Below are 27,569 nucleotides of genomic sequence, written 5' to 3'. Positions count from 1 at the left end.
GAAAGAAGGAAAGCCAAAGCGTGTTTCTTCAAGGAGGGAGCAGTCAACACTGACAAATGCAGTTGAGAGATGATGCAAGAAAAGGACTAAAGGGAGTCTATTAGATTTATCCACATAAAAGCCACCCACCAGTGACACTGATGATGAAGCAGTTTTTGGACAGATAAAGTGGTCAGTTCAGAACCCAGGTGAGATGGCATAAGGATGGAGTAATTAAGAAATGAAGACCTAAAAAGCAGAGAATCAGGTCAAGAAACTTGGCCTTAAAGAAGACATAGTGTAGGAGCTGAGGGAAATGTGCGATCAAGGGAAGGTTTTTGTTTATCTTTTACAGGTAGCAATAGCTACCTTTCCTTCATTCCTATATCCAATACATTAGCAAGCCCATTTAGGTCTTTGTCTAAAATATATCACAAACCTGTCCATCTCTCACCTACTACCCAGATGACTCCCTGGTTCGGGCCATTATTATCCTCACTTGGATTCATTCAGTAGCCTCCTAACTGGTTTCTCTGCTTCCATTCTTATTTTGTTCCTGTCTTTTCCAAACCACACAGCAGGGGAAGTAAATCAAACATGGCACCTGGAATACAACCCAAACTCTTGGTCTTGCCCTGTAAGACTGGGTATGATCAGGACCGTCTCCTACCTCATCTCATCCCATTTACACCCCCCAGCTGGAGTGGTCCCCCAGCTCCACACCCTTGATTCTGGTTTTTGTTGTTGTTTTTGTTCTTGCCTTGCTCACTGTTCCCAGAGCTTAGCAAGCTTCCTCCTAAATCTCTGAGTGGCTGACTCCTTTTCATTATTCATGACTCTGCTCAAATGTCACCGCATCCAAGAAGTCTTCCCTGACCTTCTTACCCTCTCCGTCCCCATCCTCACTCCCTGTTTTATATTCTTTTTGGCTCTTATCAGCTGACATGAAGTTGTTCATTTATTTATATATTGTTGATTACGTATATCTTCTCATTAAAAGTAAAGTCTGGGGAAAACTGGGTGAAGTTTATAGGATTATTATGTATGATCGTTTGTGTGTATTGCGTATTATGTATTACCATGGATTTTTTTAAATAAAAAGAGCGTGAATTTATATCTCCCCCCAAAAATGTTTTTTGAGTAAGTTCTGTGAGAACTGGGATTTTGTTTGCTGGTTGGGAACTGTGTCCCCATCACCAGAAAGGAGTCTGGCATGCAGTGGGCTTAATTAAAGCCTTATTAAATGCATGAATTAATAAATGCTATATTTGGTCATAAATATTCAAAAGAGGATGGAGAGGGGAATACAAACAGCAGGAGATTCTAAGGCGACGAAACTGGACGGGGTGGGGGTCGGGAGGGCCCTAGGACTTAGCACTAGAATCCCTGTCCTAGCGTTAGGATTCGAATCCAGGTCCCAGAACTCTTTCCACTACTGCATGCTACCTCTCCATTTATGCAGTGTTGATTACATGACGGAAGTGGTGATTAGCACTTTCTTAGAAGACGCTCGTGGCTTTGTGGCCTATTATGATTACAACAGTGCAGGACCCATAGGAGCACCACCTTACAAGTTGGTGTTCTCTGATTGCCTTCAAACAGGACCACGCCCGCACTTTCATTCACTTGCTACAGTGGTTCGGAAGGAGAAGGCGGGCGATTGCTTGGAAGGCTCACTGCCGGCCCGGGTCCTCTGCTCCGCAGTTGAGGTGTCAGGTTTCAATCCTCCCAGGGCCACTGGACGTCGCGGCGTGCCCGGTGCGGCGGCCGCCTCCGCCTCCAAGCCTAGACTTAGGCAGCGAGCGAAGGCTCACTTCAGACGCGCGGCCGCGCACTCGGCCTGCCGCAGACCGAGGCTGGGCCCCGCGGCGGAGGCTGCTTCGGCGCTGCGCTAGCTGCGTGCTCTGGGAGGCGGCGATCGCGGCTGGGCCGGGACTTACTTCCTCCACCGCAGGACAACAAAACAAGCCAGCTGCAGGCACCGGGCTCTTGGCAACGGTCTGGGCCGGAGGCGCAGCGATGGGCTCCGTGCTGAGCAGCGATAGCGGAAAATCCGCGCCCGCCTCGGCCACCCCGCGGGCCCTGGAGCGCAGGGGGGACCCCGAGCTGCCCGTCACGTCCTTCGACTGCTCCGTCTGCCTCGAGGTGTTGCACCACCCCTTCCGGACCCGCTGTGGCCACGTGTAAGTGCCAGGGGAGCTGGGTTTGCGCTCCCACCCCCTGGGGAGGGCGATGTTAGCGGAGTCGTTGGGGATCGGGGGGTTCAGAAGCCGGCGCTTGAAGGACACTGCTGCAGGGAGACACCTGGACCCGTCGAGTGCGGACCACGGGGAAAGTGCCCAGTCGGAAGGTGACACAGGATTTCAGGAGGAGAAAACAGCAACAAGCGGGCCCTGCAGCCCCCGTAGCGCCGCCTCCTCCCGCAGCCCAAGTGCGGAGTCCCTGGGACGGGAATTCCGGGCGCGAGAGCCGCGGAGAGTAAGGGTTTGCCGGCTGAGGAGGGTGCGCTTGCCTGGAGAAACAGCACCCGCCTGGGCCCAAGGCAGGGGCTCCCGCCGAGCACAGTTCCCGCTCCACTCGGTTAATCGGGCGGTGCTTCCTTCTGCGCCCGGAACCCGGGTCGGTTTTGTTTTGCTGGCTCTGTGCACGTGTTCAAGAACGCCCGCGAGGCTGGTCTCTTGAGCAAACAAGGATTTGTGCAAACTGTCCTTCCATCCCCGCCTCCCTTTCCCAACACAGACGCCCAAACCCCTCAAAGATCAATCAAACGGGAACGTCCAAGTGACTTTCTGTAGTCGTTAGAGTTGAACAAGCCGCCACGGCTGGGTCTGCGGCTTGAACGGTACCCCCAAGCCCGTGAATGCAGCCGTTTAAAACACAGCCAACCGAGTGAAGGAGGTTGCAGACTACCTGCCTTACGCACCGCCTCCCCACCGCGGTAGGAAGTAGAGATAAAAATAACTGTCTTAGAAACCACGTACACACCAACTAAAACTCGCTGTTAGCGCACAGCCGTGATAGTTTCTAGGAAGAGTTTAAAAACAAATCCCTTTATAAAATTGGCACGTCCTTAAAGTCTGCCTGAGTAACTAATAGTAGGGGTTAGATCTGTGAGTTTGTGTTCTATTTGCTTAAAAGCTTTCTTCCCGTGGATGCGTGGGTGTGTGACTGTGTGGGTGAGATTGGTGGGGGGCGGGCGGGGGAGGGGATTGCATAGAGCATGAGTGGAAACCCACTTAATGTCTTCTCTGGACCGCAGACTAACTAGTTTGATGAAGCCCCGAGGCAGTAAGTGCTTTCTGGCTTACCAGGAAAAAAGAAGTATCATAAATCATGAATACAAGTGCACAAGCCGTCTTTAAAAGGACTTAGGTGGTCCTTGACAGCTATAGCCTAGTATCTGAGAAGCAGTTTTCAACACTGAAAAGCCCAGCAGAGAGCCAGGGAGAAAAATCTGCAGCCCACACAATGTTTAAAGAAAAAGTGTCCCTGGACATTCTTTTGTGGCCATATTTTCAGGGCCTGTCGTTTCAGCTCTGTACTTTAAACTCAAGGCTAATTTACCTTCTGTCTCATTACTGACGTTGTTTCCCAGCTGTCCAGATGTAGCTCGTTGACACAATTCCCCAAGGCCAAGATGGAAGCCACGATGTTATTGCGTTATATGAAATACATTGATTAGTTCAGAGCAGTAATAACCTCAGGATACCTACATTTAAATAGTCTGTATTAGCATTAAAACTTTTAGGTTGCACCAAAGACACACAGTGGGCCTCAAGTCTTGGAAGATTTTCTTTTGTAGAACTGAATTAGGCAACTTTGCTATTGGAGATTGTTATCTGATTGTTTTCCCTGGTTTGGATTTTGAATGCTATAACTTAGTGTGTGCAGTGTTTTGCTTCTGCTAAAGAGTAATATAAATTTGCAAAACGTTGAATCCTTTGTTTAATCTTTTTCTTTGTTAGAGTGAATAGGAAACCAGCAACTGGAAAAATAGTCATGAAGTAGCACAATAAGGGCTGGACAAATTGCCTTCCCTCACTTTACTGTTCTTTGTTTTGACAAATCTATGTCCATTGTTCTGGCCGGGGGCAGAATTTCCATATTCCTACTTTTGGCAAATTTACTTGGGCCTCTTCCACTTTGTAAATGTTACCTAGAGTCCCTTCTCCTCTGCGGATGGTGAACCTTCCTAACACCGTTCGTACTTCCTAAATGAATTGCCTTCTTCCATTGAACTTAAACTGGAAAATGAGGAAATGCAAATGAAACCTCTATATTATCCCATACTTAAGCTAATTTCCAAACTTGCTGAACTAGGTTGTTTATACTAATTTCTGTTTATAAACCAGTTTCAAGTCAAGCAAGTATAATATGGCGACAATACCTTGAATGAATATGTATATATGTATTGTGATGCAGTAAAACAGTGAGAGCTTCATAGCCACTAACCAGCTGTGTAATCACCACTTTGGTTAATCTTTTTGAATCTCAGCTTCTTCATTTGTAAAATAAGGTGAGTAATGGAATTTTTATAAGTATTTAAAGTGTAAAAGTAGCCCATAATATAGGCTCAAAACGTTTCTTTTTTTGTTTTTGTTTAATTTTTATTGGAGTATAGTTGATTTACAATGTTGTGTTAGTTTCAGGTGTTAAAACATAGTTTCTGTTTCCATCAAAGTCATTGCGTAAAGCAAGCAAAAACCCATGAACAGGTTTTATTTCTTTTTCAAATATAATTAATTAATTAATTTACTTTTGGCTGTGCTGGGTCTTCGTTGCTGTGCGCGGGCTTTCCCTAGTTGCGGCGAGGTGGGGCTACTCTTTGTTGTGGTGCGCGGGCTTCTCATTCTGTTCTCTTCATTGCGGAGCACAGGCTCTAGGCGCTCGGAGTTAGGTAGTTGTGGCTCTCGGGCTCAAGAGCGCAGGCTCAGTAGTTGTGGCGCACGAGCTTAGTTGCTCCGCGGCATGTGGGATCTTCCTGGACCAGGGCTCGAACCCGTGTCCCTTGAGTTGGCAGATGGATTCTTAACCACTGTGCCACCAGGGAAGACCCCAGAGAAGCCCCCAGGTTTTATTTCTTATCTCTATGTTTCTTTTGGAATAAAACTGGTCCATAAAAGATAAGTCTATGACATTTCCAAGATGTCCCAGATAGCCTTACTTTTAGCTTAGTTCTTTTTGAATTTGGTGGACTTTAATTTAAGAAGTTCCATTTTAATGTCTCATTTCAAACTGACATTATTCATATCTCAGTATTATCAGTTGTAAAAGTAGATTTGGGGGAAAAGACTTCCTACCTCTGCCTTTTTTCTATTAACAGTGAGCTGGGAAAAGAGAGAGTAGATGAGTTGAAACTGCATAAGGGAAACTAAAACGGAATCTGATTTACATTTAAAAGAAATATTCAAGAAATTTGGTATGGTATATACCAAGGGAGACAAAAGTCGAAGACAGAGATATAGGGGGACAGAGTTTAGCTCAGGAGGAAGTTAATGAACTCACAATTAGGCCTGTTGAATGTACAGTAGTCTGATAGGGAGACATCCAAATGGAAATGTCCCAAAGGCACTGGAAAAGTGGGTTTAGGGACAGAGCTCAAGGCTGGAGCTAAGGGAGTTACCAAAAAGGGTCAAGAGGTTGAGAATGGGCCTAAGAGTTAAATACAAACCAGAGCAGACCATACAGTACAAAGAACCACATTGCCATAGACCTGAGTTGGGTTGAGTTGCTCCAAGTCACAGAATTTGCCTAATTTTTTAAAATGAAACTGTTGAAGATAATTCTGCTTTCTGGTAAATGGATTAAAACGTTCCATTTGTGGTCAAGTATGAGCATCAAATTCATGGTTCTCTAAGTAGAGTCTGAGGGTTTCCTGATGTGTTATAAACTGACCCAGAAATAGACATCAGTGCTTTCATTCTTTTTTTTTAATTTTAGTATATTTTATTGTATATTAAAATTTTTATTGAGGTAAAATTGACATATAACAGTTTCGGGTGTATGGCGTAATGATTCGATTTTTGTAAATACTGCAAAATGATCACCACCAAAAGTCTAGTTAACATCTGTCAGAATACATGGTTATAAAATTTTTCTTTCTTGTGATGATAACTTTTAAGATCTACTCTCTCTTTTTTCCTAATTAATTAATTTATTTATTTTTGGCTGCGTTGGGTCTTTGTTGCTGCACACGGGCTTTCTGTAGTTGGGGTGAGGGGAGGCTACTCCTCATTGCAGTGCGCAGGCTTCTCATTGCAGTGGCTTCTCTTGTTGCTGAGCACGGGCTCTAGGCACGTGGGCTTCAGTAGTTGTGGCACTTGGGCTCAGTAGTTGTGGTGCATGGGCTTAGTTGCTCCGCGGCATGTGGGATCTTCCCAGACCAGGGATGGAACCGGTGTCCCCTGCATTGACAGGTGTATTCTTAACCACTGTGCCACCAGGGAAGTCCCAAGATCTACTCTCTTAGCATCTTTCAAATAAGCAATACAGTATTATTAACTATAGTCACCATGCTGTATATTACATCCCATGACTTACTTATTTTATAATTCAAAGTTTGTATCTTTTGACTCCCTTTACTCTTCTCACTTCCAAAGCCGACAGTGCTTTCATTCTTACATGAAGTACACAATCCCAAAGCCTTCTTTTAAACCTAAGATTAAAGCTACTTATCCTATTATTTATTATAGATATTTATACATATTTTCTATCAGTGAGGATTCTCTAGAGAAACAACCAATAGGTTATATATAAATATATGGAGAGAGAGAGAGAGATTGACTTTAAGGAATTGATTTACATTATTGAAGATAATGGCTCTACTTGAAGTCAACTGATTATAGATGTTAACCACATCTACAAAATACCTTCACAGCAACATTTGCTTAAGTGTTGAATTAAAATGAGTACTACAGGCTGGCTAAGTTGATACATAAGACTAACCATCACATCTTTTCAACAGGCTTTTAAGGGTTATTAAAATCTGGTGATCAAAACCAAAAATTAGATCATTATCAGGCTTTACTAGAAGACACTTCAGAATTCTCTTAAGAAGCCTATCAGGCAGCCATGCACACACCTACACGTTGCTCAAGCAGACAGTAGGAATCCACAGTTTTCTTAAAATTAAAATCATTGTTCATTTAGCTTCATCATTATCATTTTAGTTTGCTGTGGGTTGTTTCGTTAGACCTACTATTGCATGGGGTGCATTCGTTTTTTGATCCAGCCAACGTGGCCTCCTCTGTGCTGAGCACACAGACACAAAGGCTTATCCTTTTGGAGTTTGCATTCCTTTTTTTTTTTTTTTTTTTTGAGGTACGCGGGCCTCTCACTGTTGCGGCTTCTCCCGTTGCAGAGCACAGGCTCCGGACGCACAGGCTCAGCGGCCATGGCTCGCGGACTCAGCCGCTCCGCGGCATGTGGGATCTTCCTAGACCGGGGCACGAACCCGTGTTCCCTGCATCGGCAGGCGGATTCTCAACCACTGCGCCACCAGGGAAGCCCCTGGAGTTTGCATTCTTATGTGGAAGATGGACTATAAACAAGATACAGGTGTTAAGTATCTAGTTTGTTATATAGTGTTAAGGATTAAAAAAATAAGACAAAGAAGTGAGATAAGGGAGTATGTGGGAGTTGCAATATTAGGATATTTAGAGCAGTGCATCTTAAATTATCTGTTGTAAAGAACCTCTGAAGTGTTTTGTCTTAATTTCCAGCCCATCACAGGCCAATAATTTTATAAAATAAAAGATGTATTGTGGAAAAACGAAATTTAAAAATACCAAAGATAGGGAGTTCCCTGGCAGTCCAGTGGTTAGGGCTCGGTGCTTTCAGTGCCGTGGCCCGGGTTCCGTCCCTAGTTGGGGAACTAAAATCCCACAAGCCATGAAGTGCGGCCAAAAAAAAAAAAAAAAAGATATATAAAATACAAGCCGTCATTTGAAAAATTGTTATTAGATTCAACAGCATAATATTACTCTGTCAGATTCCTATACAATTTTCTAAATATTACTTCTCTCAATTTCTCTTCTTAATTAAGCGTGAACTCTTAATAAAACAGGGCCTTATTTTGTACAGTGTTGGTCCAGAGGAAAGCAGGAGGTGAGGAAGCTAGTTTGACTGGTGTGGGGACATTTATAAGAAGTTTGCCTTTTCCTCTGAGTGAGGATTTTGAGCAGATTCATGGCTTAAGCTGATTTAAAAGCATCTCTCGGGCTGCTGAGAATAGTCTGTAGAGGGAGGAGCAAGCTGAGGAGACTGAGTTCAGAGGCCACCGTAGTAATCCAGGTGGGAGAGGACAGGACCAGCATGGGGACGGTGGAGGTGGTGAGAATAAGCAGGACTATAGAGATATCTTTGAAGGTGCCGGTAACACGATGGATTTGATGCGGAGTGTGGAAGAAAGTAAAGAATCAAGGATGGCTGCAAAGTGCTTGGCCTGAGCGAAGGCTGGAGCCGCTCTTACTGAGATGGGAGAGACTAAGAGGACGGGGTGAAGATCACATTTAAGTCAAGAGTTCAGTTACTGACAAGCTAAGTTTCAGACAACCGAGTGGAGCTGTTGAGTGGACAATTGGATATGTGAGCTTGGAGTTCAGAGGAGGAGCTGGACTGTAGGTAATCAACTTGGGAATCATAAATATATACTCGATATAAATCCATGGGACTGGATGAGCTCATCAAGGAGTTAAGTATAGTTAGAAAAGAATAGAGGTCCAAGGAATGAGCAGCGGTGCCCACCGATATTTAGAAGCTGGGACATGGGGACTTCCCCAGTGGCGCAGTGGTTGACTCCGCACTCCCAAGGCAGGGGGCCTGGGTTCGATCCCTGGTCAAGGAACTAGATCCCACACGCATGCTGCAGCTAAGAGTTTGCAGGCTGCAACTAAGAGTTCGCAGGCCGCAACTAAGAAGCCCGCCTGCCACAACTAAGACCTGGCGCAACCAAATAAATAAATTAATTAATTATTTTAAAAGAAGAAGAAGAAGCTGGGACATGGAAGCCAGAAAAGCAGCAGCCAAAGGAGAGGAAGGAAACCCCCAGGTGTCCTGGAGGCTGAGTGAGTGCAAGAAGTATTTTCCAGGAAAGAGGGACCCGCTGAATCCAGTGCTGCTTTAAAGGTCGAGTATGTGATAGAGATGGGGAGTAGAGAAAGCCCTTTCATGAAGTTTAGAGGCAAAGGGAAGACAGAAATTGGGCAGTAGCTGGAAAAAGAAGTGGGATCAAGAGAATTTTCTTTTAAAAGAAGAATGGAATATTTTGTATACTGATGGAAATGAACCAATAGTGAGGGAAATTTTGATGCACAGGAGAGAAGAGAGAATTGCAGGGCTAGGATTTCCAGTGGGGGGCTTGGCCTTAGGCAGGATAATGGACAGTTCATCCATTTAAGAGGATGTAGAATATTAAATGGGCAGATGCAAGTAGTTGAATTGAAGTAGTGGGAGTTTGTGGAAGGTTCCCATCTGATTGCAGCTTATGTTGACCTGATATTTGACCTGTGATTTGATTTTTTTTGAAGTATAGTTGCTGTACAATATTATATGTTACAGGTGTACAGTATAGTAGTTCATAATTATTAAAGGTTATACTCCATTTAGTTATAAAATATTGGCTATATTCCCCATTTTGTACAATATATCCTTGTAGCTTATTTTATACCTAATAGTTTGTACCTCTTAATCCCCTACTTCTAAAGTGCCCCTCCCCGTTTCCTCTCCCCACTGATAACCACTAGTTTGTTCTCTGAGTCTGCTTCTTTTTTGTTATATTCTCTAGTTTGTTGTATTTTTTAGATTCCACATGTGATATCACACAGTATCTGTCTTTTTTTGTCTGACTTATTTCACTTAGCATAATGCTCTCCAAGTCCATCCATGTTGCTGCAAATGGCAAAATTTCGTTCCTTTTCTATGGCTCAGTAGTAGTTCATTCCTTTTCTTCATCCATTCATCTGTTGATGTACACTTAGGTCGCTTCCATATCTTAGCTATTGTAAATAATGCTGTTATGAACATTGGGGTGTGTGTATCTTTTCTTTTTTTTTTTTTTTTTTTTTTTTTGCAGTACGCGGACCTCTCACTGTTGTGGCCTCTCCCGTTGCGGAGCACAGGCTCCGGACACGCAGGCTCAGCACGGCCATGGCTCACGGGCCCAGCCACTCCGCGGCATGTGGGATCTTCCCAGATCAGGGCATGAACCCGTGTCCCCTGCATCGGCAGGAGGACTCTCAACCACTGCGCCACCAGGGAAGCCCCGTGTGTGTATCTTTTCAAATTAGTGTTTTCATTTTTTTCAGATATACACCCAGGAGTGGAATTGCTGAGTCATAGGGTAGTTCTATTTTTAGTTTTTTTGTCATAGGGTAGTTCTATTTTTAGTTTTTTTTTTTTTTTTTTTTTTTTTTTTAGTTAAACAATGATTTTATTGCTTGAGTACAACAGACAAATTTATGCAACCAGGGCAGAGGCTGTGGATGACTCGTATTTCCAGTTGGGGGGTAGGACTCGTTTGGTCTTGTAATATCGAGCCAACCGGTGAATACGGCTCTCAATCAGAATCAGACGGAATTTGGCATCTTTATCCTTTCTGTTTCTCTCGAGATGCTTTCTAACAGCAACAGCTTTCTTAATTAAATGATAGAGATCCTCAGGAAGATCAGGAGCAAGTCCTTTGGACTTAAGAATTCTCAAGATTTTATTGCCTGTCACAAAACGTACTTGTGCAACACCATGTGAGTCTCTCAGGATTACACCTATTTGCGAGGGAGTCAGGCCCTTCTTAGCCAGTTTGTAGATCTGCTCCTTCACGTCGTCAGACGTCAGCTTCAGCCAGGTGGGGACGCTGCGGCGGTAGGGTAAAGCCGACTGGTAAAGGCCCTTCCCGGGAGCATGCATACGACCCATGATGGCGGCGGTGCGGTAGCGAAAAGGATATTTTTAGTTTTTTGAGAAACTTTCCATACCGTTTTCTTACAGTGGCTGCACCAATCTACGTTCTCACCAACAGTGTACGAGGGTTCCCTTTTCTCCACATCCTCTCCAACATTTGTTATTTGTGTTCTTTTTGATGATAGCCATTCTGACAGGTGTGAGGTGATATCTCATTGTGGTTTTGATTTGCATTTCCCTGATGATTAGCAATCTTAAGCATCCTTTCATGTGCCTGTTGACCTGTGATTTGATTTTAAGATGAAATCATCCAGGCCCCTGATGCTAAAACAAATGTATATAGAATGCTTCCTCCTTCTAATGTACTTGGATAAGCATCACTTAGAATAGGATGATTGGAGTCTTTTGTACCGTCAAGACCCAAAACTCTTGAGAGTCGTTGCTCTAATAAAGGAATGCTACTTTCAGCATTGCCACTCCTTTAAGGTCTGGCGCTTAGTAGGTGTTAAGTATTTTGAATTAATGAATGACTCTAAGACAAAATTTGGGGGACTTCCCTGGTGGACCAGCAGTTAAGAATCCACCTCTCAATACACGGGATGCAGGTTTGATCCCTGGTCGGGGAACTGAGATCCCACATGCGTGCCACAACTACTGAGCCCGCGCACCGCAACTACAGAAGCCACGTGCTCTGGAGCCTGAGTGCCACTACTGGAGGGAAGCCCAAGTGCTGCAACCAGGAGCCTGTGCACTGCCATGAAAGATTCGTGCTGCAACTAAGACCTGATGCAGCCAAAAATAAATAAATTAATTTTAAAATAATAATAATAAGACAAAATTTGGGGCTTCCCTGGTGGCGCAGTGGTTAAGAATCCGCCTGCCAATGCAGGGGACACAGACGGGTTCGAGCCCTGGTCTGGGAAGATCCCACATGCCGTGCAGCAACTGAGCCCGTGCACCACAACTACTGAGCCTGCGCTCTAGAGCCCTCAAGCCACAACTACTGAGCCCGCGTGCCCAGAGCCCGTGCTCTGCAACAAGAGAAGCCACTGCAATGAGAAACCCGCGCACCAAAACAAAGAGCAGCCCCTGCTCGCCACAACTAGAGAAAGCCCACGTGCAGCAACGAAGACCCAATGCAGCCAAAAATAAATACAAAATAAATTTATTTTTTTTAAAAAAAAGACAAAATTTGGATACTTTGGTGAGCACAACTTCGGACAACCATTTCATAGTGCCAGCCAGCTGGTGCTAGGGAGTTTGAGTCATACATAGGAGTCCCATGATAGTTTTTGAACTCCCTTCCTTTTATAGGGTTACTTGTCTGTGCCTGTATTACCGAGAATTTTAGAAAGATGTGATAAACTGGCCTGAAATTTGCCTCATCTGGTGGTCGGACTGCTCTGTGTTACTTAGCAACATTAGTGTTGTCATAGGCACATTAAATATTAGTGATCTATTAAATTACATATTCTCCAACAAACAGACCCTAAATAATGTACCAGACTGAGTTTTACACCAGGATTCTCTTTAGCACCTCACTACTGGTCCTAGGACCAGCAGCATTGCAGAATCTCAGCCCCCAACTCAAATCTGCTGAATCGCAATCTGCATTTTCACAAGATGCCCATGTGATTTATATGCATTTTAAGATTTGAGACGTACAGCCTCAGATAACCCTATTTAATTGACAGTAAGATACTGCAAGTAGAGGACAGTGTTTGAGGGTTATAGAGAGGCACCCCTCTAAGACTGTAGATTAAAGGAAATAAAATTTTCCTTAGGGGGTAAATATAAAAATCAACACGTAAAGGAGTGTAGAGATATGCAGAGTCAATTTTTGGAGGCTGAATGATTCCCAGGATGGACTTTGAGTGTAACCTAATTGAATACATAAACACCTCCAAGGAAATCTTGAGGGACAGTGGCTGAAGGCCTGTCCTCTAAGAATAGCTGCCCTTGGGACTGTCCAGGCTGATCGATCCGTCACTGGATCACTGAAGAGGGAGACTGGTTGTGTGTGTATGTATGTGTGTTTGTATTGTCCTATATTGGAGTATTTTAGCCCGAGACTCTCATCCTCCCTTTGAATAACAATTGCAACTCCCCTTATTCTATTTATATGTTCCAGCTTCCCAAGGGAGCCCAAGATTTTCATTCAGCTTCATATTGGCCTACCCACAGTGAGGCAGCCCAGTGTTGAGAACATAATGAAAATGTTAGACCAACCGCGTGTTGCCAAGGGCTTCTTCCAGAACCACATTTAGGGACCACCTCTGGCTACTTATTTTGCCTGTCTAGCCCTAGGCCCCATGGAGTACCTAATATAGCCCCTTTCCTCTTTAATTCTCCTATACTTAGGGTGCAGTTTTCCCCCTTAAGATTGCGTGCATAACTTTACCCAGTGTCCTCAGCAACCCTTTCCCCATTTTCCTCCAATACCTTGCTGCCCTTTCCTTCTATGAGTTTTATTGCTAACCACTTAATTAGAGAAACAGAAAGTGGTTAATAAAATAAACAATGGGGATGGGATAATTAAGTTCCCAGCTGGTTTTAAAGTTCTTAGAGTCATTATCTGGTTCCTGATTGATGTCATCAGGAGCTGCAAACTCAGCAGGGGGGAGGCAAGGGGTGTGAGTGAGCAAGGAGGATGGGTATCTACAGGAAGGGGCACCACCGACCCATGTGGCCACGTGGGAAATGAGTCCAGAGTTGCAGGATACTTAGCTTTTCAAGAGAAGCCAGAAATTTGAATTTGTGTGTGAAATCTGATTTTAAAGCTATGACAACTTGTGCTTCCACTGCAGGGGGCACGGGTTCTATCCCTGGTCAGGGAACTAAGACCCCGCATGCCACAAGGTATGGCCAAAAAAAAAGGCAACGACAACTCATTCAGAATTTTTGAAAACATTAAATCGGTCTTTAAAAAAAAATGCAGTTGACTTCTATCTTTCCCCTACATTCTCCTAATTTTTTGTTTGTTTGTTTGTTTTTTGGTGGTACGCGGGCCTCTCACTGGCGTGCCCTCTCACGTTGCGGAGCACAGGCTCCAGATGCACAGGCCCAGTGGCCATGGCTCACGGGCCCAGCCGCAGCGCGGCACGTGGGATCTTCCCGAATCGGGGCACGAACCCGTGTCCCCTGCATCCGCAGGCGGACTCCCAACCACTGAGCCACCAGGGAAGCCCCATTCTCCTAATTTTGATCATGTCTGTTGTGATTCGTCATTCTCAGTCACCTTATGGAGGGGGAGAGGGAGACAAATAGGAATTTCTTATCTCTGGGTTGTGTGTTCATTTTTACCCCTTGGGTTCTTCCAGAAGGACCCAACACTTATTTATTAATGGGAACATTGGGCCCTGCCCAGAAAATTCCCCTTTGGCCCATTCCTCATAACTGATTTAGTTATTTCAATCTACTGACCATTTACTGAGTAGCTACTCTGTACCTGGGGCTGTGTGGGAGGGACCCCTACCGGATTCTGAATGGTTCTGTGCTGTGTGTATTTCTGTGATTCTCATGCAGTGTTGTTACTGACCTGTTGTCACTGGGGCATTTTTTGTTTAGTTGGGTTGCGTTTTCCAGCTTTATGGAGGTGATACAGTACATAATTGTATACAATCCTATAACCACCACCACAAACGAGATCTAGAACAGTTAGTTCCGTTACCCTAAGAAGTTCCCTCGAATCCTTTACAATCAATCCACTCCCCAAACTCCTGGGCCCCAGGCAACCCCATCAGCTTTCTGTCACTGAGCTTTGGAGGCATACAGTAAATAGTCTTGTATTTGACTTCTTTCACGTAGCATAATGGGGCATCTATTTGTTGTCATTTGGTATATTGTAAGCCCTTTTGCCTCTGTTTCCCAAATCAATCCTAAATCTGTCTGTCCACTTACACTGTCTACTGCTCCTTTGCTGGCCTAAGCCACCATCCTCTCTTGAACCAATGCTTACAATGGAATTAACACTGGACTCTGAGCCGTAACTTGTGCCTCTGTAATCCATTCTTCACACAGGAGCCAGTGATCTGTGTAATGTAAATCAAGCCGTATCACTCTCCCACTTAAAACCCTCCAGTGCCTTCCCATCACACTTAACTCTGGCTTTATGGTTGGTCTCCTACCTACCTTACTGTCCCACATACCCTTACTGTCCCAGGTACCCTCCCCTGGGTCCCCTGCATTTCAACCATGCTGGCTTTCTGTACCTCAGCAAAATGGTCCCTGTTTTCAGCTGGGAAAACCATTCCCAGATCTTCCCAAGACTGATGCCTTCAAATGTCATCTCAGGGACCCCCCATCTCACTGCTCCCTCTGCCCCACCCACTCAGTTTTTGTTGTCAACTGTTTTATTCTTCTCAGAGCATTTATCGTTTGCCAGTCTTTTTGTTTACCTGCTCATTTCCTCTCTCCTCCCTCTAGAACTCTTGAGAGCAGGGACCTCGGGCACTGCCATGGTTTCATCTCTGGCATGTCAAACACCGACAGTCATAAGCTATTAGTGAAAATTTCGTTAGTGAATGCATACTTGTATGGTTGGGTCTGGGGAGACTTGTGCATGTTTTATAAATCTTCATTATAACCATGTAATAACTGTTCTTGCTAAAAGCCACACAAATTCATTTTTTCAGAGTTTCATTTTCTCTCCCTTCAGCCTTATATTATCTTTCAAATTGTTCTGTGCTCTTTAAAATTATTTAAATAATCATAAATGCAAGTAATCTTTTCCTCACACTGAATTTGGATTCTCTTAAAAACATCATTTTAAAAAAATGTTTTTCTCTTCAAATCACATTCTATTAAATATTTCAGGTCTCTCATCCTCCAAGCATTTCCCTTCCCGGTTTTCCAACTAAATTTTTCTGAAAAGTAAAGAAAATGTAAGTCATAGTAAGGTGGTTACTTTCCCCTAACATTTTATTATGAAAAATGTCAAACATACAGCTAAGTTGAAAGAATTGTACAGTGAACAACCACATATCCATACCTATTTCTACAATTGTTAATTTTGCCGTATTTGCTTTTACCTCTCACTTTATCACATACCTATCCATCCATCAATCCATCTTATTTTTTTTGATGCATTTTAGAGTAGGTTACAAACATCAGCACACTCTACCCCTTCTCATATCAGCATGCATAATATTAACCAGAGTTCACAATTTGTTTATGGGATTTTTTAAAGGTAAATTACACATAGAGTGAAATGCATACATCCTAGGTATAACATTTGCAGAGTTTTGACCAATGTTTAGCTCAAACCCCTATCAAGATATAGAATAGTTTCATTACCCCCCATATGGTTCCCTTATGCCCCTTCCCAGCCATCCCCATTCGTGTACCCTCGTAGGCAATCACAGTTGTGTTATTTTTTGCCCTATCATAGATCAGTTTTGCCTATTCAAAAATTTCAAATAAGTGGAATTACACAAGATGTACTTTCTTGTGTCTGGTTTCTTTCTTTTTTTTTTTTTTTTTTTTTTTTTTTTGTGGTATGCGGGCCTCCCACTGTTGTGGTCTCTCCCGTTGCGGAGCACAGGCTCCAGACGCACAGGCTCAGTGGCCATGGCTCACGGGCCCAGCTGCTCCGCGGCATGTGGGATCTTCCCGGACCAGGGCACGAACCCGTATCCCCTGCATCGGCAGGCGGACTCTCAACCACTGCGCCACCAGGGAAGCCCTGGTTTCTTTTTTAAAAATTTATTTTATTGAAGTATAGCTGATTTACAATGTTGTGTTAGTTTCTGGTGTACAGGAAAGTGATTCAGTTACATATATTTATATATATTCTTTTTCATTTTCTTTTCCATTATGGTTTATTACAGGATATTGAATACAGTTCCCTGTGCTATACAGTAGGACCTTGTTGTTTATCTATTCTATATATAATAGTTTGCATCTGCTAATCCCAAACTTCCAATCCATCCCTCCCCCACATCCCATCCCCCTTGGCAACTACAAGTCTGTTCTCTATGTCTGTGAGTCTGTTTCTGTTTCGTAGATAAGTTCATGTATCTGGCTTCTTAGTATGTCTCTGAGAGTCATCCATGTTATGGCTTGTATCAGTAATTTGTTCTTTTTTTATTGCTGTGTAGTAATCCATTGTAGGAATGTGCCATGGGTTGTTTATTCATTTTCTTGTTGATAAATATCTGGGTTATTTCCAGGTTGGGTCTACTGTGAAAACATTCCGTCTGAATACAAATGGATATATTTTTTAACTTCTCGAGTAAAACATGGGCTTAGTACTGCAGGGTCAAGGGGTGCCTGTAGGTTTTGTTTTATCAGACACTACCAGACCATTTATCCCAAGTGGTTGTAGGTAATTAACTTTTTAAAAGAATTGTTTATTGTGTAGGTAATAAGGTTATATGATTCACACTTAAAATTTGACAGTGGGGCTTCCCTGGTGGCGCAGTGGTTGAGAGTCTGCCTGCTGATGTAGGGGACACGGGCTCGTGCCCCGATCCAGGAAAATCCCACATGCTGCGGAGTGGCTAGGCCCATGAGTCATGGCCGCTGAGCCTGCGCGTCCGGAGCCTGTGCTCCACAACAGTACAGGCCCGCGTACCGCAAAAAAAAAAAAAAAAAAAAAAAAAAAAAAAAAAATCGACAGTGAAAATACCCTTCTTCTACCATTTACCCCTTTCTTTCCAGTTCCCATTTCTCCAACAGGTAGGTAAATGTTCTTATTTTCTTTACCCTAGATGTTTTTACACATCTACAAACCTGTAAGAAGCTCACACTCTTTATACACTTCTACACTTCGCTTTCTAAGAGGTTTTAGTTTAGAGTTATCTTGTTTCTGTGCCCTGTTATATAATATATATTACCTAAAGCTGAATAGCCCTGTGAGGATTCTGATTAGACAATTCGAAAATGATCACTTGTATACTTTGCATGCCAAGGTGCTAGGGTAATGATGATAGATGCTTCAGCTCTCATGACTTGAATTTGATAACTGTACCTTTAAGGAGAGAATGTTCCCCTCAGATCTTTTGAACTAAGCAGTTCTGCAGTCTTGCTTCTGCACCCCAGAAAGTGAGGCTTGAGGTGCAGCAGCATCCAGTACCTTTCCATGGTAACACTTCTAAAAGTTGTGGTTTTTATATACCCATAATCAGTAAGTTCAATCTGTTCCAAAACACCTTGATCTTGAGATGTGTTTTCTCCAGTTCATAATCACTTCTATTAAAAGTACAGTTAACTGACTAATCTACCGGATTTGCAACTAATATTCTCACATAATGCAACAACATCTATATAATGCTCATTTGAGAGTTTCATGCCACAGATAACACCACTGTACAGACTTAGTGGGGGGGGTGTTATAGGGAAGGACTTGATTTTTAAAATGCCTCAATAAATTGATACAGCCACTATGGGGAACAGTATGGAGGTTCCTTAAAAAACTAAAAATAGAACTACCATACGACCCAACAATCCCACTACTGGGCATATAACCAGAGAAAACCATAATTCAAAAAGATACATGTACTCCAGTGTTCATTGCAGCACTATTTACAATAGCCAGGACGCAGAAGCAACTGAAATGTCCATCAACAGAGGAATGGATAAAGAAGATGTGGTACATATATACAATGGATTATTACTCAGCCATAAAAAAGAACAAAATTGTGCCATTTGCAGAGACTTGGATGGACCTAGAAACTCATACAGAGTGAAGTAAGTCAGAAAGAGAAAAACAAATATCGTATATTAAGCCATATATGTGGAATCTAGAAAAAACGGTATAGATGAACTTATTTGCAAAGCAGAAATAGAGACACAGATGTAGAGAACAAACGTATGGATACAAAGGGGGTAAGGGTGGGGTGGGATGGATTGGGAGATTGGGACTGACATATATTCACTACTACATATGAAATAGATAACTAATGAGAACAGACTGTATAGCCCAGGGAACTCTACTCAATGCTCTGTTGTGACCTAAATGGGAAGGAGTCCAAGGAAGAGGGGATATGTGTATACGTGTGACTGATAACCACTTTGCTGTACAGCAGAAACTAACACAGCATGTAAAGCAACTCTACGCCAATAAAACAAAATGCCTCGAGTGTGCTACTTTTCATGAATATCTACTAGGAATTTCCATTGTTGTGGTTATCAATCATAGTTACAAACACATGTATGAAGTATTTATAAAATAACAGCAGAGGGGCTTCCCTGGTGGCGCAGTGGTTGAGAGTCCGCCTGCCGGTGCAGGGGATGCGTGTTCGTGCCCCGGTCCGGGAGGGTCCCGCGTGCCGCGGAGCGGCTGGGCCCGTGAGCCATGACCGTTGAGCCTGCGCGTCCGGAGCCTGTGCTCCGCAATGGGAGAGGCCGCGACAGTGAGAGGCCCTCGTACCGCAAAAAAAAAAATAACAGCAGAAATGTACCCTAGGTAAAGCCCACTGGCTTATACAGCTACATCAGTGATCTCAAACCTTTGCTGCCTCTGCTTGTCACTGGGAGGAATTAAAGTGTCTTTAAGAAGACTACAGGGACTTCCCTGGTGGCGCAGTGGTGAAGAATCCGCCTGCCAATGCAGGGGACACAGGTTTGAGCCCTGGTCCGGGAAGATCCCACATGCCGCGGAGCAACTAAGCCCGTGCACCACAACTACTGAGCCCGCAAGTCACAACTACTGAAGCCCGCGCTCCGCAACAAGAGAAGCCACCGCAATGAGAAGCCCGCGCACCACAACAAAGAGCAGCCCCCCGCTCGCCGCAGCTAGAGAAAGCCCACGCACAGCAACGAAGACCCAACACAGCCAAAAATAAATACAGAAATAAATGTATTTTTTTAAAAAAAGACTACAAACTTTGAGCCTCTCCCAAAACTGTTTGATGATAAAACTACTACTATCTTCTGGCTCTGTGACTTCGGCAAGTTGTTAACACCTCTCTGAACTTTAGTTTGCTATCAGTCAGGGTAAGGGGAAAAAGCAGCATTTCAGATTCCTGTGAGAGCGAAATGAGGTAAAATGAGCTGATGTGTATCAGTGCCTACCACGGGGCTTGGCACCAGTATATTTTGTTTGTTTATTTTGCATGTCCCCTGCATTGGCAGGCAGATTCTTAACCACTGTGCCACCGGGGAAGTCCCTTTGCACCAATATTCATCTTCTGTTTGTATTAGCATACAACTCAAACAAACTGAGAAAGGGGGGAAGACTTCTAGTTGACAAGAAACACAGTGTTATCTGCTTGCTCCTAAATTTTGTAAACAAAGAATTCCTGTCAGAGCCACAGGTGTTGTATTAGAAATGTTAATTATGAGTTGAGCATTTGGACCATTTGTAATAAATACCCTTCAAAGCTTACACTTTGAGAACCAATTCTTACGTACTAAAAGAAATGCAAGGACAAATGTGCCTTAGAACTTACAATTAATCACCTGAGGCAGGTAGAAGTAAAATACAGCAGAGGACTTAGGTCTTTTGATTCTGAAAGTATTGCTCTTTCCAACTGGGGTAGCTGTGGTTGTGGAAAGATAGGTCACTGAATTTTGAGTCAGGAAACCCCAGCTTAAGGTCAACAAAGTTCAGGCACTTTCTGTAGCTGTGACCTTGCTGAAGTAACTTAACCTCTACGTACCTCAGTTTCCTCATCTATAAAGGAAATAATGATCTTTCTTAGGGGTTTATTAAGGTTAAATGAATTAAGGTATGTGGAAGTGTTTTAAAATTTTGTAAATAAAAAAAGCAGTGTATCAAATTTGAAATTATATCAAAATATAAAGTTACCAAACGACATTAATAACAAAAACACCCAGGAAGAAAAGGGTAGGAACCCAGGCAGATCTGGGGTTCTAAATAAAGAGCAGGATAGTCCTATCAAGTTGTCGCTGAATCAGTCTTTATGTCACTCTGTTTAGTATTCATCTCCCAGAGAGAGGGTTTACTTAGTGTGGCCGACATTAGGCGCTCTGCCTTCAGCAGGGGATTATGGGCACCTGGATTGAGGTCCCACCAAATTGTATCTCATATAAGAGGTGTAGTTCCTGCAGAGCAAAATCAGGATGCTATGGCAAGAAAAAGGGGAAATGGGTGCTGGGCAGGCATCAACATCAAGCAGATGCCTGAAGAACAGTGCAGACGTAAGCATCCTCTGTGTGCATATAAGAATTTTATAACAGAGGCAGAAGAGAATACTTTTAAGAATCAGTAATGGCTGGGCTTCCCTGGTGGCGCAGTGGTTAAGAATCCACCTGCCAATGAAGGGGACACGTGTTCGAGCCCTGGTCTGGGAAGATCCCTCATGCCACGGAGCAACTAAGCCCACAAGCCACAACTACTGAGCCTGCGCTCTAGAGCCCGCAAGCCACAACTACTGAAGCCCGTGTGCCACAACTACTGAAGCCCGCGTGCTTAGAGCCCGTGCTCTGCAACAAGAGAAGCCACCCAATGAGAAGCCCGCACACCGCAACGAAGAGTAGCCCCTGCTCGCCGCAACTAGAGAAAAGTCTGCACGCAGCAACGAAGACCCAACGCAGCTAAAAATGAAAATAAATAAATTTTTTAAAAAAGAAAGAATCAGTAATGGCTAATATACTAGGAATTTTGTTTGTGAAACTTCATAAAGCTGTATGTATACCTATGATATATGAACTTTTCAGTATGTATAGTTTACTTAAACAGCTTAACTTTTGCCGTGTATAAATGTTCGCAAATATATATTACATGCTGAGTTAAGAGCTGTCGGCTCATGCTAATGTGTATAACCTATTGAAATGCTCACTTTTACTTCTGTGCACGTGTAGCCTTCAGCAGCTCCCATAGATAGGTCAAGATTTTCTGTGAATTCTGTTGACTATGTTAAGATTTTATCATGATCATCTTTAAGTAAACAGAATATATTTCTTGACGTGGAGGACATTCCTGAAGTGGTAGTTTTGATTAGATAATTTCCTGCATCTGAGGATGAGTTTAAAATTATTTTATGAAGACTTTAACGTGTTTTGTATTTTTACCTCCTCAACTTGCTGCTATTTTCTTATCTAACACACAGAATCTCACAGAGCAAAGACCTATTCCCCTCAGCCCCACAAATTTTAAGGTAAAATAGAATTAAAGAAAAGAAAGAACACTTTAGATATCCTTTGAGTTATAGGGGGCTTTTTTGAAGTGTAGTTGATATACAATGTTGTGTTAGTTTCAGGTATCCAGGAAAGTGATTCATTTATACACACACATAGATATAGATATAGATATATTCTTTTTCAGATTCTTTTCCATTATAGGTTATTAAGGTATTGAATGTAGTTCCCTGTGTTATACATATACAGTTGGTCCTTGTTGTTTATGTATTTTATATATAGTAGTATGTATCTGCTAATCCCAAACTCCTAATTTGTCTCTTTCTCCCCCTTTCCCCTTTGGTAATCATAAGTTTATTTTCTATGTCTGTGAGTCTGTTTCCGTTTTGTAAATAATTTATTTGTATCATTTTTTTAGTTTCTACATATAAGTGATACCATGTGATATTTGTCTTTCTCTGACTTACTTCACTTAGTATGATCATATCTAGGTCCATCCATGTTGCTGAAATGGCATTATTTCATTCTTTTTTATGGCTGGCAATATTTGAGTTATAGTTTTCACTCTGTTTGTAGGAAGGCTGTTTCACCACTTTGTCTGTCACCTTCTGTTTAAATGCGTGCAGCACACGTGGCGAGAATGTGTGGCCCCAGGGAGGTCTTGCAGGGAAGGTAAGAGACGCCCCAGCAGCTGTAGGATGCAGATGGAGCTTTCTTTTGGCAGAACAGCTCTTAGTGTACAAGGTGTCATTAAAATACAGTTTCCATAAATGAACACCTAGTGGTGGCTCCTTTATACTGTTAAGGAAAGTGATGTGTTCTTGGTTTGTGTCCTGTAGATTCTGCCGTTCTTGCATCGCTACCAGTCTCAAGAATAATAAGTGGACCTGTCCTTACTGCCGGGCGTATCTTCCTTCTGAAGGAGTTCCAGCAACTGATGTAGCCAAGAAAATGAAATCTGAGTTCCAGAAGTGCACCGAGTGTGACACCCTGGTATGTGACCCTGCCTTTGCTCATAGTTACCAGCTTAGAACTCTGAGAAAATTGTTTTGCAGCCAGTCATTTCACCTACGCCTTTGACCTCATCCTACCCCGACTTTCCAAAGTTTATTGTCTCAGCCTCTCCTCTTCCTTTCCTCTGGTTTCCTATGTATGGGCTGCTGGACAGCAGTCACCTGATGCCCACCATCGCCTAATTTTTCAAACAAATGCCTTCACTGACTACCTCCATTTCCTCTCTTCCCATTACTCCCATGACCCTCTATTATGTGACCTCCATTCCTGCTATGCTGTTGCAGCCCACCCAATGAACAGCTTTCTTTTCTTTTTTTTTTTTAAAACATCTTTATTGGAGTATAATTGTTTTACAATAGTGTGTTAGTTTTTTCTTTACAACAAACTGAATCAGTTATACATATACATATGTTCCCATATCTCTTCCCTCTTGCATCACCCTCTCTCCCACCCTCCCTATCCCACCCCTCTAGGTGGTCACAAAGCACAGAGGTGATCTCCCTGTGGAAGAGCTTTATTTTCAATTCCAGTGGCATAATTCCACCTCTACTGTTCTGGGCTTTGCAATATTGATCTCCCTCCTTGTTGCAGTTTTCCTCCGTTGTTACTATGCTAGCCTGGTTAGATCATGTGAGGTCTTAGAAGCTGTGACAAAGATTCTAGATTTTATATTAAATGCAGTAGTGAGTCATAGAAAAAGTATAAGCTTTTGATTAGGTTTATATTTTTAAGATATCACTCTAGCATGTGAGTAGAAAATGGTTTGGAGGGGGCAAAAGCAGAATTGGTGAAGCCAATTTAGTGGATTTTAGGATAGGTGTTAAGGAAGCTGGGTTAGGGTAATAGCATGAGGTATGGAATAAGAAGTTGTTTCAAGGTGTATTCTGGAGAGGGATTGAAGGAAATTGATAATTAACTGGATGTGGAGGTGAGTGGCAGTGAGGTATCAAAATGCTCACCAAGTTTCTGAGATGAGTAGGTGAAGGTGCTAATATGGCGAGCAAATTTAGAGAAGAATCCACAAAGTTAAGTCTTAGATACAGTAAACTTGAACTGCTAATGGAAGGATATTTAGGTATTATCAGTCTAGAGATCAAAAGAGAGATCGTGTACTGAAGATCTAAATTTCTCTAGAGAACCTTTCTTGATTGTTCATCTAAAATATAGCCTGTTACACTTTCTCTTAGCTGTCTGTGCTTTCTCTTTATAGCACTTATCACCATTTGTAATTATGCTTTTGTGAATTTTTAAATTTAATGTCCATTATCCATTATCTCCACAAGATTCCATGAGGGTAAGGACCATGACTTTTTTTTTTTTTTTTTTTTTGTGGTATGCGGGCCTCTCACCGTTGTGGCCTCTCCCGCTGCGGAGCACAGGCTCCGGACACGCAGGCCCAGCGGCCGCGGCTCACGGGCCCAGCTGCTCCACGGCACGCGGGATCCTCCCGGACCAGGGCACGATCCCGTGTCCCCTGCATCGGCAGGAGGACTCCCAACCACTGCGCCACCAGGGAAGCCCCCATGACTATTTTATTGACAGCTGTATACCCAGCACTTTGAAGAGTGACTGGCACATAATAAATGCTCAATGCATTTTTGAATATTTTTGTAAGACTCAAAAATCTATTCGTGGCTGCCTGATTACGGAATCCATGCATGGTCTTTGGAGTCAGACATCCTGGGATTAAACACTAATTCTCTCCCTTACTCTTTGTGATTTGGGGCAAGTTATTAATCTAAGTTTTTGTTTGACTCTTTTAAATTGAGGGAAAAGGTAATGCTCCTGTCACAGAGTGGTTGTAAAGGTAAACAACAAATGTAAGTGGCTTTTAGCACCGTGGAACATAGTAAATGCTCAAAATCAATAGCTTTTCACATTCTTAATATCATTACTGATTATTTTTACTTTGATATTTTGCCATCATTTAAAATTCAACATGCACAAAATCAAACTCAGGGTATTATTTTGTCTTCCAGTTCTTTATCCCACCTTTGGTACCTGTCAGAAACGAGAGCATTCTCTCAGTTATCCTGGGTGGAGATCCCCTTCCTTTTTTCACCCCCCTGCGTTTCTGATTATTCACAAGTATTTTGATCTTTCCTTTGAGGTATTTCTTGTATCTGTCTCTTCCTCTTGTCAGGAATACTGCCATGCCTTCTATAGCCATTTTCAACTCTTCTTACCTTTCAGAGTCCTCCTTACCTCCCGTCCATGAGCCTGGCTTTAGTATTCCAGTATCAAACGGTTTCCTGTCTGCTTGTCTTCACATCTTTTGTTTGTTTGTTTTTCCTCCATTAGATGATAAGCACCTTTAGCACAAGCTCAGTGGCTTGGGCTGCTTCTGCCACCTCTGACAATGGCTTTCACAGTTTTGTGTCTGGGGTAGACACTTTATGAATTTATCAATTCATCTGTCAGGACATAGTCCCCAGATTGCTAATTTATATGCGGAATGTGTCTCTTTGTTGATCAAGGAATATAAAGAAGAAGAAAGAAACTTTTAACAAAAGTCATAAGGAGATGAGAGAGCACTGATGTGCAAAGTTGGATGTTAAAAGTTTTAAAACAGTCTGTTGTTGTTGTTGTTGTTGTTGTTGTTTAAATTAATTAATTAAGTAATTATTTTTGGCTGCGTTGGGTCTTCGTTGCTGCGCGTGGGCTTTCTCTAGTTGCCGAGCGGGGCTACTCTTCATTGCAGTGCGTGGGCTTCTCATTGCGGTGGCTTCTCTTGTTGAGGGACAAGGGCTCTAGGCACATGGGCTTCAGTAGTTGTGGCACATGGGCTCTAGGGTGCAAGCTCAGCAGTTGTGGCGCATGGGCTTAGCTGCTCCGTGGCACGTGGGATCTTCCCAGACCCGTGTCCCCTGCATTGACAGGCGGATTCTTAACCACTGCACCACCAAGGAAGTCCCAGTCTGTTTTAAGACAGATGCCTAGATCGGTCCTAGCTTTTACATCTTTTTAGATGGATAGTTATAAAGCAAGGATTTGTTCTTACTTTTCCATTTGCTTATTTATTTATTTGTTTGTTTATTTATTTATGGCTGCGTTGGGTCTTCATTGCTGGGTGCGGGCTTTCTCTAGTTGTGGCAAGCGGGAGCTACTCTGTGTTGTGGCTCGCAGGCTCGAGTGCAGGCTTAGTAGTTGTGGCACATGGGCTTAGTTGCTCTGCAGCATGTGGGATCTTCCTGGACCAGGGATCGAAACCATGTCCCCTGAATTGGCAGGTGGATTCTTTGGTTTTGTTTTTGGTTTTTTTTTGCGGTACGCGGGCCTCTCACTGTTGTGGCCTCTCCCATTGCGGAGCACAGGCTCCGGACGCACAGGCTCAGTGACCATGGCTCACGGGCCCAGCCGCTCCGCGGCATGTGGGATCCTCCCGGACCGGGGCACGAACCCGTGTCCCCTGCATCGGCAGGCGGACTCTCAACCACTGCGCCACCAGGGAAGCCCTGGCAGGTGGATTCTTAACCACTGTGCCACCAGGGAAGCCCCCCATTTGCCATTATTTTTATGTTTTGTGACAGTTATAACTGTTTTCTTGACATGGTAGATTTCATATCTGAGGTTTAACTTCCATAGCTTGGGCAAAATGAAGCAGGGTGGGTTGGCCACCTTACAGCTGTACAGAGCTTCCTTTAGCACAAGATCTTATCAGAGTTTCTAATGACACATTTAGTAGAGTATGTGTTATTTAGCAACAGATCCCTCATGGTTAGGAAATCTGAACGTATATCTGGAAGGACAAGGGCTCTTTATTCTGCCTTGATAAAAATGGACTGCAGTAGCTGTCCTTTATGTTTGCTCTTAATGGGGCCATTAAGTATACTGTATATTGTGAATTCATGTAATACTACTGGATGTATTATAAAGCCATGGTATTTATATCTTTCCCTGAAGCACAGGGTTTCTTTTTACTTACTCTGGACATCCATCTATTTATTCTAAAATCCATCTATTTATTTATTTATTTATTCATTTATTCTAAAATCCATCTATTTATTTTTACCTCTTTGTTTTTCTTTCTTTCTATCTCTCTTTTTACTTTTTTTCCTTTCCTTCCTTTTGCTCTTTTCCCTCCCCTTTTTCTTCCTTACTTCCTTCTTTCCATCACCGATTTAGGTAATAGTATCCAAAAAAGTAAATTTGATTTAATATACATCTTTGCAGTTTAAAAAACATATACTTTCTAGAAGAACCAAATTCAAGAACTCAGCTTTTGGGTCTTCTCGTTGTAAGAAAATTTTAAAATAGTGTTTTTCTTGGGACTTCCCTGCCAGTCCAGTGGTTAAGACTCCGCGCTCCCAATGCAGGGGGTGTGGGTTCAATCCCTGGTCGGGGAACAAAGATCCCACATGCCATGCGACGTGGCCAAAAAAAAAAAATTACTTAAAATAGTGTTATTCTCAATAATGCCTTAAATTGATTGTACTATTATCATGACTGCATCCTTTTAATCAACTGACCCCACACTATCACCTTATTTGAAATAAGGAAGGCAATAAAGCTGGGTCACAGGGCTTCCCTGGTGGCGCAGTGGTTGAGAGTCCGCCTGCCGATGCAGGGGACACGGGTTCGTGCCCCGGTCCGGGAAGATCCCACATGCCGCGGAGGGGCTGGGCCCGCGAGCCATG

At 43.1% G+C, this 27,569-nt stretch overlaps 2 protein-coding genes across 5 annotated transcripts in view; one reads left to right on the top strand and one right to left on the bottom strand.

The window, feature by feature from the left end:
* Positions 1 to 1,634: 1,634 nt before the first annotated feature.
* RNF125 (ring finger protein 125) overlaps positions 1,635 to 27,569 on the top strand; it is a 46,217-nt gene continuing 20,282 nt past the window's right edge. For 2 of the 4 annotated variants that reach the window (XM_067014959.1, XM_067014960.1), the window contains exons 1-2: positions 1,665 to 2,162; positions 22,758 to 22,911. In XM_067014959.1, the coding sequence (XP_066871060.1) occupies positions 1,999 to 2,162; positions 22,758 to 22,911 (318 nt within the window). In that variant the 5' untranslated portion in view covers positions 1,665 to 1,998. Of the gene's footprint in view, positions 2,163 to 22,757; positions 22,912 to 27,569 lie in introns of all 4 variants that reach the window. The other 2 variants (XM_059040281.2, XM_059040283.2) reach the window with 2 other exon arrangements.
* LOC131742457 (small ribosomal subunit protein uS15-like) lies at positions 10,421 to 10,903 on the bottom strand. Its single transcript, XM_059040284.2, has one exon. The coding sequence runs from the start codon at positions 10,888 to 10,890 to the stop codon at positions 10,435 to 10,437; it is 456 nt and encodes a 151-aa protein (XP_058896267.1). The 5' UTR covers positions 10,891 to 10,903; the 3' UTR covers positions 10,421 to 10,434.

The sequence above is a fragment of the Kogia breviceps genome, chromosome 15, assembly GCF_026419965.1.
Source record: "Kogia breviceps isolate mKogBre1 chromosome 15, mKogBre1 haplotype 1, whole genome shotgun sequence".
NCBI classification, from domain to species: domain Eukaryota; kingdom Metazoa; phylum Chordata; class Mammalia; order Artiodactyla; family Physeteridae; genus Kogia; species Kogia breviceps.
This window is presented reverse-complemented; position numbering and strand designations above follow the sequence as displayed.